This window comes from Chelonia mydas, chromosome 24 (assembly GCF_015237465.2).
Source record: "Chelonia mydas isolate rCheMyd1 chromosome 24, rCheMyd1.pri.v2, whole genome shotgun sequence".
In the NCBI taxonomy this organism is placed as follows: domain Eukaryota; kingdom Metazoa; phylum Chordata; order Testudines; family Cheloniidae; genus Chelonia; species Chelonia mydas.
This window is the reverse complement of record NC_051264.2, coordinates 7,602,747-7,623,460: the sequence shown is the minus strand read 5'-3', so window position 1 is coordinate 7,623,460 and position 20,714 is coordinate 7,602,747. Positions and strand designations below refer to the sequence as shown.

At 47.2% G+C, this 20,714-nt stretch overlaps 1 protein-coding gene across 3 annotated transcripts; it reads left to right on the top strand.

Annotated features, from left to right (window-relative positions):
- The first annotated feature begins 2,469 nt into the window (after nucleotides 1-2,469).
- Nucleotides 2,470-11,645, top strand: LOC119564251 (cathepsin S-like). Of its 3 annotated transcripts, none has more exons than XM_037883572.2 (8): nucleotides 2,470-2,887; nucleotides 3,889-4,026; nucleotides 5,222-5,344; nucleotides 6,241-6,390; nucleotides 6,472-6,696; nucleotides 8,089-8,254; nucleotides 10,159-10,261; nucleotides 10,502-11,645. In XM_037883572.2, the coding sequence occupies exons 2-8, from the start codon at nucleotides 3,895-3,897 to the stop codon at nucleotides 10,599-10,601; spliced, it is 999 nt and encodes a 332-aa protein (XP_037739500.1). In that variant the 5' UTR covers nucleotides 2,470-2,887; nucleotides 3,889-3,894; the 3' UTR covers nucleotides 10,602-11,645. The 3 variants fall into 3 exon arrangements, with proteins under 3 accessions (XP_037739500.1, XP_037739501.1, XP_037739499.1); XM_037883571.2 differs by having other exon boundaries at nucleotides 2,475-2,887; nucleotides 3,886-4,026; XM_037883573.2 differs by lacking the exon at nucleotides 3,889-4,026.
- Nucleotides 11,646-20,714: the final 9,069 nt, after the last annotated feature.

The following is a 20,714-nucleotide window of genomic DNA, read 5'->3' as shown; positions in this document are numbered from 1 at the left end:
GAAGGAGAAAAGCAGTGAGCAACAGGGGGAGGAGGGAAGAGGAGTGGATGGGGCTGGGCCTCAGGGGAAGAGTCGGGGCAGAGGCGGGGCTTTTGGGGGAAATAGGCAGGGAAGGGGAGATTCTGGCATGCAGACACACACGCACACACATATAGAGCTCTCTGTAGGAGGGACCCAGCCACATTATGGGCCTGGCTCCTGTTTGCACTATGGCCTATTTGCACTGGGTAGAGCAGGGCGGTGGGGGATGTAAAGGGAAAAGCAGCAAGCAACAGGCGGAGGAGGGAAGAGGAGTGGATGGGGCGGGGCCTCAGGGGTATGGGCGGGGCAGGGCAGGTTCTGGTACTCCTGCTGGAGTGTCCGGTTTTTAAATACAGTAACTCCTCACTTAACATTGTAGTTCTGTTCCTGAAAAATGCGACTTTAAGCAAAACAATGTTAAGCGAATCCAATTTCCCCATAAGAATTAATGTAAATGGGGGGGGTTACGTTCCAGGGAAATTTTTTTCACCAGACAAAAGACTATATATATATATATATATATATATATACACACAGTATAAATTTTAAATAAACAATTTAATACTGTACACAGTGATGATGATTGTGAAGCTTGGTTGAGGTGGTGAAGTCAGAGGGTGGGATATTTCCCAGGGAATGCCTTACTGCTAAATGATGAACTAGCTTTTGGCTGAGCCCTCAAGGGTTAAGCCATTGTTGTTAATGTAGCCTCACACTCTACAAGACAGCACGAATGGAGGGAGGGGAGACAGCATGGCAGACAGAGACAGAGACACATACCCTGTGTGTGAGAGAGAGACGCACACTGACCACATCCTAAGTACACTGCCTTTTAAGTAGATCAGCAAGTTGAGACAGCAGCTGCTCCCAGGAAGCTCCCTCCATCCTGAGCCCTGTTGTGTCCACCCCTCTCCTCTCATGGAGATGGGGTAAGTGGGGTGCAGGAGCAGGGGGGAGGGGGACACCCTGACATTAGCCCCCCTCTCTCCCGCCCCTGCACAGCAAGCAGGAGGCTCCTGGGAGCAGCTCCGAGGCAGAGGGCAGGAGCAGCACATGGCAGTGGGGGGAGGGACAGCTGAACTGCCGGCAATTGGTAGCCTGCTGGGCGGCTGCCGCACAGGGAACTTAGGGGAGCTGGGAGCGGATGGGGGGCTGCCGGCCCACCCTGGTCCCAAGCCCCCACCAGCTAGCTCCAGCGGGCTGCTCTTACTGCAAGCAGTGGACAAAGCAGGCGGCTGCCAAACGACTTTATAGGGGAGCATTGCACAACTTTAACCAAGCATGTTCCCTAATTGATCAGTCACGTAACAACGTTAACCGGAATGACTTTAAGTGAGGAGTTACTGTATTACCAAGTTGGCAACCCTACTCACATCCCACCTAAGCCCTCAGAAAAGACGGGGCGCCCCAGCTCCCACTACCCCAGCATGGGATCCCCTCCACTGCTCCATCTCACCAGTTCCCTCTCTCCTTTGCCTTCCAGAGTGAAGGGGTGAAAGGGAGTGGTGGGGGAGGGGGGGCTGGAAGGCAAGAAGGAAGCAGAGGAAATAAATGGATGATGGGGTAGATGGAATGGGGATGGGGTTGGAGCAAGAAGGGGGAGGCCTGGGAGAGCAGGGGCTGTGCTCACAGATTTTAAGCTTCATTTCCATCAACCATTGGACCGTGGGGTGGGGAATTGCTATGCCCACCCGCTGAGAGCAGGAGTGCCCCGGGGAGAGATGCCACCCCCTGGAAACAGGTGCCCCCGAAGTGGGTGCAGCAGTGGGAAAGAACAGGTTAAACCAGTCCTGATCCCCAGACCCCCCCTAATTTGGGACAGGGTTAAGCCCTTCATTCATACCATAATGACAACACATTGATAACAGCATTCTCCACCCTGCATTCAGATTTAATAATTTTATTAAGATGTTAAAATAAAAAGAAAACGGTACAGAGTTTAAGCATAGAAGTTTCTGGTTATCAGGGAATAAGGGGTGCGAAGTTCAGTTTAGGAACGGGTGGCGTAAGGAATAAAAAATCTGCACCTAGAGGGCATTTCTGCTCAGCCCTGTGCACTCAGGAAAGTGCCTGGGTGCTCTGAAAATCCCAGTCAATGCTGGGTGCTCAGGCAGTTGAGGCTAAACCAAACACCGGCTCGGAGAGCGTGCTGGGTGCCTAAATGCCCAGTGAAGCAGGCACTGGACTGCAACTCAGGAGACCTGCATTCTAGTCCCTGCACTAGCCCTGCCCTGCTGTGTGACCTTGGGCAAATTGCTTCCCTGATCTGTGCCTCAGTTTTCCCCTGCCCTTTGTCTGTCTTTATCTATTTAGCTTGTGAACTCAGGGAGGCAGGCTCTGTGTTTCCCTCTGTGTTCATGAAGAACCCGGTGCAACTGAGTCCTGATCTCAACCGGGATCTCTAGGTTTTACCATAATACGGATGATAACTTAAACCCCAAAAGGGAGGTCCCAGCGACTGTTTGCACCTGTCTGAGCTTTTGAAAATGTTGACCCTACTAGTTTATTTTATAACTCTCCAAATCATGTGCTGTAGGGTCTGAGAAGGGAAGGAAAAACATCTGATTTTAGTCTTCCGGCGCTGGGGACTGAAAATCAGCCTGCAGCCATAGTGAACATCCCTATTTTGATACAGTCACAGTAAAAGTGAAAGCAGAGGTCCTGCCATTTCCTCATTCACAGTCCCATGTGACGAGCCTGGGAGAGCAAACCGAACTCCTTCTTCTAGGCATGCAGTCAGAGCAGGAAGGGTGTTAGGGTTCACTCAGGAGCCAACCTTGGGAGGAGAATTTGCGGGAATTCTTGCTGCCTGCTGATCAGTTCAGGATTCCTGCCTAGAAATCTCCACTGGGCGAACTCCCGTCAGGTATGTTTGGCTTTTTATTTTTCCCCTTGTACTTTAAATCTCCTCTTCGTCATGTTTGGAAGAATGTGTTTGAGGAAGTAAAATCAAGAAATGATGTTTTGTATTTTGCTTGTAGAGAGTTTGCATCTGCAGACACCAGCGTGTATCAGTCTTGTCTTTCTATCCCCATATAAAAGTCTCTCTCTTCCAATAACCCCCTCTATCTATCTATTCAACACCCTCTCTCTCACTTGCCATACACCCTCTCTATCTATCTATCTATTCTCATACACCTGCTCTGTCTCTCTCTCTGTCTCTCTAGCTCCATAAACCTCTCCATCTTCCTATCTTGGCTGGAGTGTTCAAAGGAACCTAGGGGAGTTAGGTGAGAGTTAATGGGATATGGTTGCCTAACTCCCTTGAAAATTGTTTGGGCTCCTTTGAAAATCCAAGCCCTCTTCACCCAAATCTCTCTGGGCCAGATCCTCAGCAGGTGTAAATCAGCTTTGCTGCAGTGACCAGAATGGAGTGACACCAGTTTACACCACCTAGGGATCAAACTCATTGACCTCAGTGAAGCTACATCAATTCCCACCCCAGCTGGGAATGTCTCTGACTTTCGCTAGCTCTATCCCTCCCGCCCCGCTGTATCCCTTATACCAGGCTCTGATGCCCAGGTCCAGGTCCAAGATCCAGTTCAGGAGCTGTGGAAGTACCCGGGGGATATTATCCATTCACCTAGCTCTGTTTTCCTTTCAAGTCCGTTGTTGTCGTATGGGGTTCCAGGAAGCCCCTTCCCCTGCCCCTTCGCCCCCAAGAGGTACAAGTGTGAGAGCTGCTGCAGGGTCAGGGTTTGCTTCTTGACACTTTGCTCCTGGCAGAGAGAGCGGAGAAATCTCAGCAAGTCAGTGTTGGATCTTTTGCACCATCACTGAGTGGAGGAAATTGAGACACTTGACTTAACCATGCAGATATTATCTTTCACCAGCCTGCTCTTTTTTTTTTTTTTTTTTTCCTAGCTGACCAGAATGAAGCTGTTGCTTTGTATCTTCCTGGCCTCTCTTGCTTCTGCTGCTACTGCACATCTACACTCAGACCCGACGCTGGACAACCACTGGGAGCTCTGGAAGAAAACCTATGGCAAGCAATACAGCCACAAGGTGGGGTCTGTGCAGCTGTGGGTTCGAAGTGGGGGAGGGGGATTTCCATCACCATCTCCCCTCCGGTCAGCAGGTATCCAGGACCTTGGCATGCCAGCCCTCTGGCAGCTCTCACTGAGATTGGTGCCTCCTGCTCCTCTCCTGGAGACTGTAAAGCTCTCTCTGCTTTCAGAAGTGCATTCAGCTTCAATGAGCATTGGGCCCTGTATGTACCCTCCACCTTGCCAAAACCATCCCAGGGGGTTAGCTGATTTCTTAAAGCGTGTTTTATTTGGGATATAGAACCAGGTGACGTTTTTCACACAACTCTTTTTTTGTGTGTGTGGAAAAATGCAGACTTGGGTTGACAGAAACAACTGGGGAATTCCGCTCGATTTTGGCAAATTGTTTTAATCAAATTAAAAAAAATAAGATGGAAAGGTGGGAAAAAATGGTTCATTTCAGAGTTTAATAAATGAACTGTTTTGTCTTTTCTTTTGGAAAGCCATTTCGTGTTGGAATTTCCCTCTGTTCTATTCACAATAACTAAATAAAAAGGTTTAAAAAGCTCCAAAATGAAGCAAAACGTTTGACCCAAATCCAAAAATCTTCAAGTGATTTTTAAAACATTGTTTGGTTTGGCTGCCAAACCAAAAAGTCAGTGATTTGTACAGCTGTAAGCTGTATTGTGAATGTTTGATTCTTGATATTGTTTTGCATCCTAACTGTATGTTCCGCTCCTTAATTACTTTGGCTTAGTTGAAGGCCCCGACTGCTTGGGGTCATTAGCGAATCCTACAGTACTTTCCTCCTAAATTACAGGGTATCATCACTGTCCTGGTGGCAATTACATTCTGCCTCCCTATAATTCCCCCTGATGATTTAAGTGGATACTATGTGATTCTTCTCTTATTGTCCTACCCTGTTGTGTAGTGTTGCTATGTGCTGTTAAAAAGCTGCTGTACACTACTCCAGAACTGGCTGCATTTCGAGGGTGGGGAAGGACTCAATCTTGCCACGCTTAACTTGTTAAGACTCCCCTTGATTTCCTAGGAAGTTTTGCTTGAGTGAGTGTTGTAGGATCTGGGCAAGATTTTTGCAAAGCACTCAGGTTCGTGGGGGATAAAAAAGCACTGTAGAACTATAACTCATTTATACTGCAGATGGTTTCCTCTGGGCTATTGATAGTATTGTGGGGGCTGTGCTTTTGTTCCAGAAAGAGGAAGGGGAACGGCGCGTGATCTGGGAAAAGAACCTCAAGCTCGTTATGCTGCATAACCTTGAGCACTCACTGGGGCTGCATTCCTATGAGTTGGGCATGAACCACCTGGCAGACATGGTAAGTTTAAAAAAATATCGCTACAGACCAAGTGACCGGGCATCTGGGAATTATCTGTATTTCCCTGGGAGTGCTGTGGACAGAGAATGTAACTGAATCGGGGGCAGAATAAGCTCCAGCCAATCCTGTGTCAGTATGAGCAGTGCAGAGGTAGGTCCACAAACCACACCACCCCTGTGCGTCCTCCAGCAGCAAACCTGCCCCCATCACCGCTCCCGAGAGCTGTGCAGATCTTTGTTCTACTTGCTTGGGTCAGGGGTGTGTGTGGGAAATCTGCCATCAGGGGGGTAGTCCTGATTTTTTAAGTGCAGGGACTCCACCCCTGCTAGCCCGCTGCTGGTGTGATCCCTCCCCTCCCCCCAGAATGTTTCTGTATCAAATGGCATCCTCCAAGCTGTGTGAGTCTGACCTTGCACATACAGTGCATGTGAGGTCAAAAGTTTTGGAATCCCATTCCCGCAGGTTCCTGCTTCTCTACCTTACTGTGTCTGCCACCCTCCCTTAGCCCCATGAGGAATGTCACGTGTGGAATAACACACAACCTGTCTGCTAGGCCATTGCGGGTTAAAGAAGTTGCTCCTTTAACTGAAATTGCAGGGGCTTGTGCTTCAGATCCCGTTACAGCCAACGCCAAGCATTCAGAACTCAGGAGTCAGGCCCCTAAAATCATGGGGGGCTTAAAAATCCTGGCATTAAAAAAAAAGTCTAAGTCTGGGGATTCTTTTTATTTGCCTCTGGGTTTTGCGCTTTTAAGGGTTATGTTTTCCTGCAGGTCTCCACAGCTACACGAGAGATGGAAACTTAAAAAAAAAAAAAAAAAAGGCTGAAATTCTTGTGCAATCTCACAACTCCTTGGGGATGTCAGTCTGAAGGGGTGTGTGTGTTCTTTTAACTAGACCAGCGAGGAAGTGGCTGCTTTGTTAACTGGAGTGAAAATTCCCCACCGACCTGACCGGAATTCCACCTACAAGCCACGCCCGGGCAGCCAAGTGCCGGACTCCATGGACTGGAGGGACAAAGGATGTGTTACTGATGTGAAGAATCAGGTGGGAGGCTCAATCTGTTCCCTTTGCTGACATGGGTGCCCATCACAGCAGTGGCTCAGTGCATCTCTCTGGCTTTTTCAGGGGCCCTGTGGCGCCTGCTGGGCTTTCAGTGCTGTCGGTGCCCTAGAAGCCCAGGTGAAACTGAAAACTGGAAACCTGGTGTCTCTTAGCGCACAGAACCTAGTTGACTGTTCCACTATGTATTGGAACCACGGCTGCAGCGGTGGATTTATGACCTACGCCTTCCAGTACATCATTGATAATGATGGCATTGATTCGGACGCTTCCTATCCGTACACAGCTCAGGTTGGTATCCAGATTTCAGACAGACACAGAGAGGGTCTGTCTACACTGCACGCAAAGCTCGGGTTCTGATTAAGGCTCCCCTTCCATCCACACACAAATCAGCCTGACTCAGGTCAGCAAGCGCTCAGGCCCAAGGTCCTAGGACTCTGCTAGAAGGGTAGGTCAGAGTCCGAGTCCTGCTGACTTGCGTCCAAGCCTTGTCATTTTGCAGAGTGGGTGCAGCAAAAGCTGCAGACCTGAGTCAGAAGGTCTGTGCAGGGCAGTATGGACACATTAGCACAGCTGTGAGACCTGGGCCCAGCAATTGTAAACCCAGGTTTACAGTGCAGTGTGGATGCTGAAGAGTGGTCTTGGAAACACTGAGTCTGCAAGCCTGGATCCCAGAGACCCAGGTTGAAGAATGCCGTGTAGACATCCCCCCAAAACACAGAGACTCCCTAGTCCTTTTTGTAGTCTGTTGCTGGCATCTCTTCTGGCGAGTGTGTAGCATTCTGTTCTTTGTGGCCTGTTTTGCTGGGTCTTCCTGTGCTGTTTGTGTCAGCACAAAGAACAAGAGAAGAGGTCTGCAGGCAGTCGTTAGAGCAGTAAAACTTGGCGTCAGTATTCCTGACGTCCACTCCCAATGTTGGGTGGAGAGTGGTGCCTAATGGCTAGAGCAGAGGGACTTGTGCTCAGGTCACTTGGGTTGTAATCTTAGCTCTGTTTGTTCCTCTGACTTCTCTGTGAAACCCAGCTAATCACACTTCCCTCTGTCCCAGAGGCATGGAGTCTCATAAATCCATCGGTGAAATGCGTGCTGCAAATGTTCACTGCTGTCATTGAAAGCTGAATCCTCATATTTCTCCTTACCTGAGTGATGGGAAAGGAGAGAGATTAACACTGAGTGAATTAAAATTGGCTGAAAATGCTCTTTTCAGGACATCCAAAACTATTTGTGAATTTGACCTAAATTTGGCAAATATTTTTGGGCCAAAACCTCCCCTGATTTTTTCCCCCCGGAAATGTCAAAAGGAACCATTTTGACAGCTCATTTGGAAATGAAATAACATTCGAAATGTTTCATTTGAACCAAATGAAATTTTTTTGATTTTTTGTTTCAGCAAAAAAACCTGGAAAAATGCAATATTGGTTTGAAACAAACCAGTGGGTTTTTTTATGTTTTTGTTTTGTTTTCTTATTTTTTTTTTTTTTTTTTTTTCTGGGTAAGTCACTGAACTGAAAAATGAATTAGTCCCTCAGCTCTGATCTCGATGCCCAGAGGCAGAAGGAATGCTCCAGAGGAATTCAGACAACAGAGGGGAATAGAAGGGAGATAAACAAATGTTGCGAGTGGGTCAGATGTTCATGCCAGAGGCTGAAATGTCCGTTTCATCTGCTCTTTGCCACTGCCAGAACGGAACATGTCACTATAACCCTGCCACACGAGCCGCCACCTGCTCCAAGTTCGTTGAGCTCCCGCATGCCGATGAAGCAGCCCTGAAGGATGCTGTAGCCAATATCGGACCTGTGTCTGTCGCCATAGATGCGAAACAGCCTTCGTTTTTCCTGTACAGATCAGGTACGTTCTCTAAGCTAGAACACCTCGTGCCCGGTGCTGTACATAGTTTGAAGCACTGATGCCTTTGCTTTCTGTGGACTGTCTCTTTAAATGTAAAGGGGAATGTGGAGGAAGTTGCTATTTGTTCTGCAGCTTGTTACTGAGGAGACGTGCACATTGTGCTCTTCCCATGGAGACCTGGCTTTTGTTTTCTTGTTATTTCCTGGAATCTTTTGACCCCGCAATAAGTTACAGTCATTATCAAACAAAGGTCACAGGCAGCTGAATGCATGTTTTGCTGTTTGTGAATGACACCATCCTGTTACCCCTTGGTTCATAGGAGCTGACTTTTACTTTTCCCCAGGGATGCTCCACCCCCGCTCCGCCCCGAGGCCCCACCCCCACTCCACCCCTTCCCCTGAGGCCCCGCCCTTGCTCCACCTCTTCCCGCTCCAACCTCTACCCCAAAGCCCCCTCCCCGCTCACTGCTCTCTGCCTTCCCCAAGTGCCTCCCCTAGCTGCCGAACAGCTGATCAGCGGTGCCTTTGGTGGTGCCGCCCATCATCTGTGGCTGGTGGGTGCTGAGCACCCACTATTTTTCCCCCATGGGTGCTCCAGCCCCTCTAGCAGCTGGCAAGAGGATAAAAGCCTACTACTGCTAGAAGCTAATGTCTCTTGTCTTACACCTAGGATATATCTCTACTGCATACCGGTGGTGGTGGCCTGTAGGGTAGATGTAGCTACACATGGCTGTTAAAGGCACTGCGCTGTGTAGCTACCCACAGCACTGGAAGGTTCTGGCGCTGGAGGCAGTGGGAGCTGTCAGAGTTTTTCCCCACTACCTCCCGCTGCTGGAGTCTTTCCCTGTGGCAGAAAAAGGCCCCAGCAGCGGGGAGGTAGCGACGTATGACACTGCTAAAATGAGCAGTGCAGATGGGGGAGGCCCTGCTTGGCCATGTAGAAACCGTGTAGGGCATATACCCTAAGGGTTCAAGTAAGTCTTTACTCCCCTAAGCCGTCTACCCTGCTGTTTATGCGGGGTGTGTGTGTAGTGTATACAGTCTACACGCTGCAATAAGGAGTGTGCAGTGTGGACGTACTCTTACATTGGAAGCTCTTTGGGGCAGGGACGATCCTTTTGTTCTGCGTTTGTACAGCGCCTAGGGGGCCCTGGTCTATGTCTGGGGCTGGCAGGTGCTCCTGTGACACAGATTAATAATAACAACAAATGACCGGAGATGCTCCTTTAGCTCGAAAGGTGCTTCAAGGGTTAACGACCCCGGGTTCAGTTCCTGCTGGTGTCTTACAGGGTGTCATTAAAATAGCACCCCAGGGTGGACCCTTCACTCATGTTAATGTAATGCCAGTGCGCCGGGGTGAGCAGCGGGGAAGGAACGTGGGACTTCTGAATCTTAACACATGAGCCTTTCCTGCTTGATCTGTAAGACCCAACCTCTTCTAACCAAGGCTGTGGGAGGCTCATCAACCTTTCTGTGGCCCAGCCACCACTAGAGGGGGACAGAATGCCCCTCAAAGTGGGCAAGGCTTACATTAACCTGTGCTTTTTTTTATTAGTTTTCACTGGGTTGTATTCCAGGCATTGTCAGATATTTTGGCTGCAAATTTGTGTAGCTTCAAACTCAGCCCAGGGGTTTACGAGAGCTGAGTTCTATTCCCAGGGCAAGTCATTGCCTGCTCTGTGCCTCAGTTTCCCCATCTGCACAATGGAGATAATAAGACTGACCTGCTTTGTGATCTACTGATGAAAAGAGTGAGGGATTGTTATTATTACCCCCCCCCCTTTACAGGGGATCAGGTTAGAGGCATGTTGGTACCATGTGGGTTACTCACAACAACTTTACTGAGCAGAGAAGTCACTACTGGCTTTTTTTCCTCCCATGTGATTGCGTATTCTTTCCTTCCAGGAGTCTACGATGATCCACGCTGCACTGATGATGTGAATCATGGGGTTCTAGTTATCGGCTATGGCACCCTGGATGGGAAGGACTTTTGGCTTGTGAAAAACAGGTAAAAGAAAATCCATCACTGAGCTGTATTTATCTATAGAATAACATGCTCCTGGGATATGCGTGGGGTATAAGTGAGCTGTGTAGAGCTGTGCACGTATGTGTCTGTACTGATGTGAATTGGATGCTCTTTTTAAACAGCTTGAAACACATGAGAAAATGGGGGAGGGGAACCCTGCCTATAAAGAAAGGTGTTTTATTCTCTTAATGTTTAATTCTGTGCTTTTTCTCCTTCCAACAGCTGGGGTGAATATTTCGGTGACAAAGGGTACATTCGAATGTCCAGGAACAAAGGAAACCACTGTGGGATTGCCAGTTATGGCTCTTATCCACAAATATAGAGGGACGCTCTGCTTCAGAATGCACTCTGGAGATGTGGTCTGTTAAATTGCGAATCTTAGCCTTGCTGTAATCTAACTGCTCTGTTTGAGAACAATGTACGGGCTGTAGTGGCAAAATCCTCCCATCAGATCCATCTGACGGACCTGAGATAAGTAGCCAAAATGATGAATGATCGTGGTTGGTCTGGTCCAGAATTTGGGCACTTGTAGCTCACTCTCCCTATCCCACAGGGGTGTTTTCAATTGATTAATGTCTATACATTGCTTTGCGCATGTGAAGTGCTATTTCAGTGCTAAGTATTGTCACTGCCACTGTCTCAAAATGTATTGGCTGAAGGCCATGTCGCACGGATAAAGCTACTCCACGTGGTGGAGTTGCCGAAGCCACGTCAGAGGTGGAGAGGCGAAGTAGATGGATCAGCACATCCCTAGCCACATGTATGGATTTTCCCCAATACAGGTCACAAAGCAATCATTAGCAACCTAGGAGATCAAGCAAACTATGGACATTCCTTGGAGGAGGGAACATGTTTCCCATGGCCACACAAAATTGGGTTGGTATCTTGCAATGCTGCTCCCATAAGTCTTTGCGAAGCCATTACACACCAGCCATCAGAAACGACCTGAGATCGCCTTGTGCCGTGGAGAAGCCCAGCCATGGAACCATGAGCAAGAAAGCAGGGAAAGGGTGAACCTGGAATCCACACTCCCAGCTGCAAATGCCAGCACAGCACCGGGAATCACATCTGCTGCCCTGCTCTACTCCACAGGCTGCGGGCCAGGGCCTCCCTGCTTCTGGATCTGACCTACTGTGCCCTACTTCGAGATATGATTTGCAGACACCTATTGATCGAATCCTTGCGGGATACAGTTTCAGAGTGACGTCACACATCTCTACAGCACATGAAATGCATTCTCTTCTCTCCAATTCAGCAGTGAGGTTGCTATGATGCTCCAGATCTAATCTCATCTGTAAGCAATGCATGTAAAATAAATTACACATCCTCTTCTGAAAGGAAAAAAATATATTCAATTGTCTGAGAAGTTTAGGCTCAGTCTGTTCAGCGGGGCCAGGTGTGGGATACTTAGCGAGTGACAGAAATGCAAAACCACACAGATTACAGATGAAACAAACTCTCAGGCCCTGATGCTGCAAAATCTGATTCATGAGGGTGGAGCCCTGAATCTCTGCAAAGCCCCAAGATGGCTCCATATATGCTCATGGGTCCACTTGAATTAATCAGGTTAGAAGGTTAGGGCCTGAGTTAATCAAAGGGAAGCTGGCAAAATTGTGGGATCCATTAGTGTGTTGCAGGGCCAGGTGGAAAAATGGTCACCAGTGGGACAGGAGTGAGAAATCACATCTTTGTGAAAATGTAACCATTTGGGGAGTTGTCCCCAATTATTTCCTCATTTTTGTGGCTTGTTTTAGCAAAATATAATCTGTCAGTTGCAAAAAAAACCCGAAAACAAAAAAAACCACCCCTGACAAACCCACAAAAAACCCCACCAATGGATGAATGTGAACAACTGAGCAACATCGCCTCATGGTGAAATTTCATGAGATTTGCAACAACCACCAAAGCATTTCTTGTCCTGGGCTAAATTTTCAGTTGTACTTGGGTGGTTCCATGAGGCTGTTTTGTGTCACTGCTTCCCCACGTTTGGGGGGAGCGCCAGGTGAGTGACTGATGGATCTTGGGAAGCCCCTGTTGCTAGGCAATATCTGATTCTGTACTGTATGTTACCTGAACTTTTAGGGTGAAATTCACCCTGTGTAGAGGGCCAGCACAAGGTCAAGACACCACTCTAAGGTGATCAGGTGCCCAGTTTTCGACTGGAAAGTCCGGTTTTAAAGGGGACCAGATTGTGTCCGGTCAGATCTATTGGACACTCAAAGTCTGGTTACTGCGGGTGAGGGAAGTGGAGAGGCGCCGGGTCATCACCTGCACCAGCCTCTGCTCAGCTGGGGCCGCCTCCTACCTTCGTTGGGTGGCTGCAGCTCCCAGCCCTGGCTCCGCAGGCGAGTCCCTCCTGACCTGGGTGGAGGAGAGTGTAAGGGGAAAAGCAGCAAGCGACGGGGGAAGGAGGGAAGAGGAGTGGATGGGTCAGGGCCTCAGGGGAATGGGCGCGGCAGGGGAGGCTCTGGCACTCCTGCTGGAGTGTCTGTTTTTTAAATATTACCAAGTTGGCAACCCTACTCACATCCCAACTAAGCCCTCAAAAAAGATGGGGTGCCCCAGCTCCCACTACCCCAGCATGGGATCCCCTCCACTGCTCCATCTCACCATTTCCCTCTCTCCTTTGTCTTGCAGAGCGAAGGGGTGAAAGGGAGTGGTGGAGAGGGGGGTAGGAAGGAAGCAGAGGAAATAAATGGATGATGGGGTAGATGGAATGGGGGTGGGGGTCGAGCAAGAAGGGGGAGGCCTGGGAGAGCAGGGGCTGTGCTCATAGATTTTAAGCTTCAGTTCCATCAACCATTGAAAGGTGGGGTGGGGTGTGGAATTGCTATGATGCCCCTCTGGCCGAGGTGCAGAAAGGGCCCTCAGTGCTGCCATCTCATGGTTTTGCTGGAAGATCACTGGGGATCTCTCTCTCTTTCTCACTTGCACACATACGCACGCAGAGCTCTGCAGGGTGGACCCAGTCACAATACGGGCCTGGCTCCCGTTTGTATTATGGCCTCTTTGCACTGGGTAGAGCAGTGAGGATCAGTCTGTTACTTGTGGGGGGGAGGATCAAGCCCCGGATGGATGCCAGCCCAGCTGACAACTGAGCTGGGAAGTGAGGGGGCAGGCCCACAGCCCAGTATATGGCTCTAATATGGACAGCCCCTGGCCCTTCTAGTGGGTGCTGTGGCCGCAGCACGGGGAGAATTGGGAGGAGAGAGACCAGGACAGGGGGTTTGAGAGGGGTAATTCAGACTAGCTATGGCTGCATCAGCGTCCTTTCTGATCTGAGGGGCAAAGGGAGGATTCTATAACTGTTCAGTCATTTGCACCAGTGCAAAGTGGGTGAAAAACTCTTCAGGAGCAATGTTCTGGTAGCACTTTCTGCCCACTTTGAGGTGTTGTAAGTGGCCACACAAAGGGCATGGCAATGGGGAATCAGGTCTACCACAGATATTTTATTTTACTTCTTTCATTGCTGGTCTCTGAAGACTTCCACCTCCAAAGGCACCTGTCTAGAGCCCCAGGAACCCTGGAATTTCATGTAAAAATCAGAAGATAATTAACAATATTTTATTTTTCTTAAAACTAATTCTAGGTTCTTTCTCCTTCCAAAGCCTGGGGTGCATATTTTAGTGACCAAGAGTGTATATGCAGAATGAGAACAAGAGAACCACTGCAGCATTGCCAGCCACAAATATAGATCTCTGTACTCCAGAATGGTCTGTTGAGAGCTGGAAATGTGGCCTGTTAAAATACCAACAGCTATGCAAGCCTTTAAATAGTTTGCGAGCCCTCGAGAAGCACTCACTGGTCTATTTAAAGGGGTTCTACCCTAGCCCTACACACGATGCTAACCTTAGGCACGTTTTAATCTAATTGCTTTGTGTAAGAACGTTGTAGAGTCTCTGAGGGGAAAATCCCCACAACTGATCTATCTTGTGGATCTGAGACAAGCCTCAGAAATTAGAACTTATTGCAGCAGGCCTCACCAAGGAGGAGGGTATTTTTAGTTCGCTATCCACAAGCCTCCCCAGGACGTTGTGAGCCTTAATTGCTTTCTGTCTACACTGCTTTGATCATGGTGCTCATTGGCATTGTTGCTGTCTCAAAGTGGGTTGGAACGAAGGCTGTGTCGGGTGTGAAACATAGGTGCTGACTTTTATTTTTCCCCGGAAGTGCTTCACACACGTTCTGCCCCAAGGCCCTACCCCATTCCGGCCCGGCTTTGAGGCCCCACCCTTGCTCCGCCTCTTCCCGCCCCCCAGCTCCAACTCCTCCTCAAGGCCCCTGCTTGCTCCCTGCTCTCTGCCCTCCCCCAAGCGCCTCCCCCAGTCGCCAAACAGCCGATCGGTGGCACCCTGGAACGGCTCATCGGAAGTGTTGCCAAACAGCTGTGGTTGGTGGGTGGGTGCTGAGCACCCACAATTTTTTGTCTACAGGTGCTTGAGCCCCGAAGCACCTACAGAGTTGGTGCCTATGATGGGAAAAACACCTCACTCCCTTGGTGCAGCTGCATGGCAGCAAGGGCCACGTCGATGGATCAACATGTGTCTGCCCTGTCCACGTGTGTAGATTATCTTTTTTTTAACCCAAAGGCTGCAAAGCAAACACTAGCAACCTGGGCTATCCAGTGAATTGTGCACCCTCCACATTCATTCAGCAAAAGCAGGCAGAGGGAGAATGGAGAGAAAGAAGCAGAGAAAATCAGATGAAAGACGTTTCCAAGCAGCCTGGATGAAAATTGCCTTTTCCAGTGCCGTGATCCCCAGACACAACTGTATCGCTGCACTACAAGAAACTTTTTTCCTTTATCTAAGGCTGAGGACAACAGGAGTGCAGAGCACATGCTGGGCGTACAGAGTCTGGACGTAGCGAGGGTAACCCAGGTGCGCTATCAAGCCAGAAATCCAGCTGGCAAAATTCCCAATGCAGAAGTTTCCTTTTCATTTCTTCAGTCGTTTACCATAAGAACATGGGTTATTATTTCTCTGAACTTCCCAGCTTGCTCAGTCATTGTTTTGTGGTGAATAAGCAGGCACAAAAATGCAGGAAACTGATATGTGACACTTCAGAGGCTGCAGCAGGCAAATATATTCATCCTCGCAAGCATTTAATTGCTATGCAGTCTGTGTTCCGAGGTTTCAGAGTAGCAGCCATGTTAGTCTGTATCCGCAAAAAGAAAAGGAGGACTTGTGGCACCTTAGAGACTAACAAATTTATCTGAGCACAAGCTTTCGTGGGCTACAGCTCACTTCATCAGATGCATTCAGTGGAAAATACAGTGGGGAGATTTATATACACAGAGAACATGAAACAATGGGTGTTACCATACACACTGTAACGAGAGTGATCAGGTAAGGTGAGCTATTATCAGCAGGAGCGGGGACAGGGGGGAAACCTTTTGCAGCCACACTATCAGAGGCTCATTCACCTGCATATCTACCAATGTGATATGTGCCAGCAATGCCCCTCTGCCATGTACATTGGCCAAACTGGACAGTCTCTACGTAAAAGAATAAATGGACACAAATCAGACGTCAAGAACTATGACATTCAAAAACCAGTCGGAGAACACTTCAATCTCTCTGGTCACTCGATTACAGACCTAAAAGTGGCAATTCTTCAACAAAAAAACTTCAAAAACAGACTCCAATGAGAGACTGCTGAATTGGAATTAATTTGTAAACTGGATACAATTAATTTAGGCTTGAATAAAGACTGGGAGTGGATGGGTCATTACACAAGGTAAAACTGTTTCCCCATGTTTATTTCTCCCCCCCACCCCCCCACCACTGTTCCTCAGACATTCTTGTCAACTGCTGGAAATGGCCCACCTTGATTATCACTACCAAAGGTCCGTCCCTGCCCCCCACCCCCCGCTCTCCTGCAGATAATAGCTCACCTTACCTGATCACTCTCATTAAAGTGTGTATGGTAACACCCATTGTTTCATGTTCTCTGTGTATGTAAATCTCCTCACTGTATTTTCCACTGAATGCATCCGATGAAGTGAGCTGTAGCTCACGAAAGCTTATGTTCAAATAAATTTGTTCGTCTCTAAGGTGCCACAAGTCCTCCTTTTCTTTTTGTGTTCCGAGGGTTATTCATAATAGGAGCTATGCTGATTTATAGCTACTGAAGATCTGGCCCGATTAGCCTTTGCACTGCTATAGAACCTTTCATCTCAGGGTACATCTACGCAGCCAAAAAAAAACCAAACCAAAACCAAACAAACCCACGGCGGCAAGTCTCAGAGCTCAGGTCAACTGATTAAAAATATTGGAGTAGACATTCGGGCTCGGGCGCTGAGCCGCGGGTCTTTTTTATGCCTTTGAAATAATTATAATGGCTTTAATGCCAGTGAGAAAAAGGCCTGCCTGTACTGACTTTAGATAAATTGGTTATGCTCTGTGCCTCAGTTTCCTCACCTCTAAAATGGTGACACTGCTATCGACTCAATTTTGTAAAGTGCTTTGAAGTATTTGGATGGATGGTACTATATAAATACTATGCATTATAAGTATGCTATGCATTATTATTACTATTGTACTGGGTATTATGTATTATTACTTATTACTGAAGTTGGTAGGTCAGTGGCCTCATGCCTACAGGCCTTTTCTGAGAGAAGTAATTGGGGAATACTAATAATCCCTAGCTTTTATTTATTGCTTTTCATCAGTAGATCTCAAAGCACTTTGCAAACGTCAGTATCATTAACCCTATTTTACAGCTGGGGGAACTGAAACCAGAACGGGGAAGTGACATGCCCAAGCTCACCCAGCAGGCTACTGTCAGAGGTGGGAATAGAACCCAAAGCTCCTGACTCCTACTTCGGCAGTCTATCCACTACAGTACCAGGTGAGGTAAGCCAAAGTCGGATGGTGGAAGGGCAATTATTACTGGAGAGTAATAAGCAAAATGTGAGTTTGGACAGAGCATTAGTTTGTTTTAACGGTTGCTAAATCTGAAGGAAACAATATGCTTAGAAGTAACTTAAAGGGATTAAAACTGAAAATTTTAATAATCATGCTCTCATCTAGTTAAATTTACTGTACTCTAAACCAAAATTATGTGAAATAACAGGACTTCTTTGCTCTTGCATGACAATGAAACAACAGTAGGGATGACAAGAATACATTTTGGGAAAGCTGGGGTCGATTTGAAAGTCATAGGTGCTGAATTTTCATAATTATCCACTGGATTAGCCTTACTTTTCATGGGGCCTTATGATGCCCTGTCATTCGCAGGCAGTTTGAGTCACTAGTATCCTTTTGGCATTATGATGTGATGTTCTGTCATGAGATAGCAGCCACCCACTGGCTTGTGTGATTTCCACACAGGGTACCATTGCGCCAAAATGCAACCCTCCGTTGTGAAAGTGAAAACGTTGCAACGTTCAGTGAAATCACATGAAGCCATCATCACAATGGGATTAGTTTGCGCCAAAATGCAACCCTCCATTACAACACAACAACCCCACCAACCCATCAGTGCAACTGGGAAGTGAACTGCAAAGTTCGGTGAAATCACATGAAGGCATCATCACAATGGGATTAGTTTATCCTCCAGGACAGATAAGAAAAGGTGGTAGCCCTAAATCAGTGATAAAGTCCGTGGAGCAGGCAGACTTGGATAATAGTGTCTGCACCTTCACCTGCCTGTGCTAGCAGAGAATGGTGAGCAAGAGCTGAAGCAGTGACGAAGGGTATGTCTACAGTGTGATAAAAGACACACTGCACCGAGTCTCAGAGCCCGGGCTCCAGCCCGAGCCTGAATGTCTACACTGCAATTTTATAGCCCCACAGCCCAAGCCCCATGAGCCTGAGTCAGACAACTCAGGTCAGCCATGGCCTCGCTGTGGGTCTTCTCTTCTCTCAACTAAACAAACCCAGTTTTTCCAATCTTTCCTGTTAGGCCATGTTTTCTAGACTTTTAATCATTTTTGTTGCTCTCCTCTCAACTTTCTCCAGTTTGCCCACATCTTTCCCAAAGTCTGGTGCCTAAAACTGCACACAATCCTTCAGTTGAGGCTTTAGTGCTGAGTAGAGTGGAAGAATTACTTCTCGTATTTTTGCTTACAACGCTTCTGCTAATACATCCCAGAATGATGTTTGCTTTTTTTTGCAACAGTATTACATTGTTGACTCATATTTAGGTTGTGATCCACTATAATGCCCAAATCCTTTTCTGCAGAACTCCTTCCTATGCAGTCATTTCCCATTTTTATTTGTGCAACTGATTATTCCTTCCTAAGTATAGCATTTTGCATTTGTTCTTTTTGAATTTCATCCTATTTAGTTTCTCAACCATTTCTCCTGTTCGTGAAGATAATTTTCTTGCATGATCAGACAACAAAAGACCATGGGTCTAATTCTCAGTTTTGCTAAGCCCCTTTTGCACCACTCTGGCCGTTGAAAGAGGGTTCACCGTAGGTATAAAATACATTTGTACCCACTTTAAGGCACTTTAGGCTGCCAGAGCAATGTAAGTGAGCCTTAACGTAACTACGAAAAAGGCCCTAAAATCTCATTCAAGGTTGCACTCTTCAGAGTAAGGGCAGGTCTATGCAAAAAAGGCTGCATTGGCGCAGCTGCACCGATGCTGCTGTGTTGCTATAGTGCTTTAGTGATCTCCCGTCGGCAGAGTTAATCCACCTTCGTGAGAGGTGGTAGCTATGTTGACCGGAGAAGCTCTCCCACGGACACAGTGTTGTCTGCATGTGGGGGTTAAGGTTGGTATAACTATGTTGCTCAGGGGGGTGGATTTTTCACACTCTGAGCAATGTAGTTATACCAGCGTAGGTCTGTAGTGTACACCTGGTCTCAGGGAGTAGGTGTGCAAGAAACTTGAGATTGATTTTCTCTCACCGTGGAGGCCTATGTCGAGCAGTTAACCCTCTTTGTGCTCATGCATAGCCTCCGTTCAGACTTGCAATGGAACACAACAACCTTTGTTGCAGGATCAAGGGCTTGAAGTGTGGCTGATAAGTCATGTTAAAAATGGCATTGTGGCTCTCCATGTTAACTACAGAGCAAATCTGATCAGTTTACAAATAAAAAGATTTTTTTTCCTAGCTGCCACTGCACACTGGACTTGGGATCTGAAATTCAAGCTGGGTACTTCTTGATCACCAAGAATAAAGAACTTGCTCACCAAACTCTGCCCTCACTTACACCTCCGCAACCTCATTGTCTTAAAATTATGCCCCCAGCTATCCCAGTCTGACTCCATGTCTCTGATGGAATTGCAGACGTAACTTAGTTCCTGCGACTGGAACTTAGTTAACAGTTCTATTGATACAAACCAGAACAGAATCCGGCTCACTTAGCTGTGTTTGATCTTTAGGGCCAATAGGAGAATAAAGCACTTTCATTTTGTCACTAAAATCAGCACATTTAAACTCCGGATACTAAAAGAAAGCAGATCCATTGACTCATGTTGCCGTCGCACACTGGTAATTACTGGTAATTTTTTTCTGTATTCGCTTCTTTTTTTCTTTCTTTCTTTTTTAAGTAGACTTTGGAGGAAGTAGCTTCTATGATCATCAGGCTCAAGATCTCTGACTCAGAAATGAATAACCTTACAGACTATTGACCTGAAGAAACTATTCAGCACCCAGCCTGGAACAAAAGAGGAAAGGTTATGTCACCAAAGTAAAATACATGCTGTGAATGCAAAGTTGGAAATTAAAGCAGGTGGAAAATAAAAACTGAAATGACCATGTTTACTGAGCTATGCAAATCTCCTACCCCCGTCCTTGCATTGCTAAGGATCGTCTGCCCACTCCGGTAAACTGCTTGCAAATGGAAATCTGTGAAATTATCAACTTATCTGCATTAATCACCTCAAAATGTAGATTAGTTTGATTTCATTTAAAAATGCCTCTTCACTGAGAATTCGTTTATTTAATGTAAAAAGCAAAGGAGTACTTGTGGCACCTTAGAGACTAACAAATTTATTTGAGCATAAGCTTTTGTGAGCTACAGCTCACTTCATCGGATGCTGTAGCTCACGAAAGCTTATGCTCAAATAAATTTGTTAGTCTCTAAGGTGCCACAAGTACTCCTTTGCTTTTTGCAAATACAGACTAACACGGCTGCTACTCTGAAACCTTTATTTAATGTGTTTTTCAGCAAATCTAGTGATAATGTAGTTGAAAAGTGTCAGATGCATAACTTGGAGGGTGAAGTTTTTGGTTTAGTGTAGAAAAACTGAAGTATAGAACTAGAGAGACAAAGTGGGTGAGGTAGTATCATTTATTGGACCAACTTCCGTTGGTGAGATAGACAAGGCAGTGGCACTGTAAGCATCTCCCACCGTGGCCCCTAGAAAAGTGCCTCAATCCTGATGTGAGAGGTTGAGTTCAGTTATATGCTTTCAGTTCCAAAGGGTTCTGCTTTTGTTCCCTTCCACTTGGTTTTTGTGCTAGCTTAATCATTAC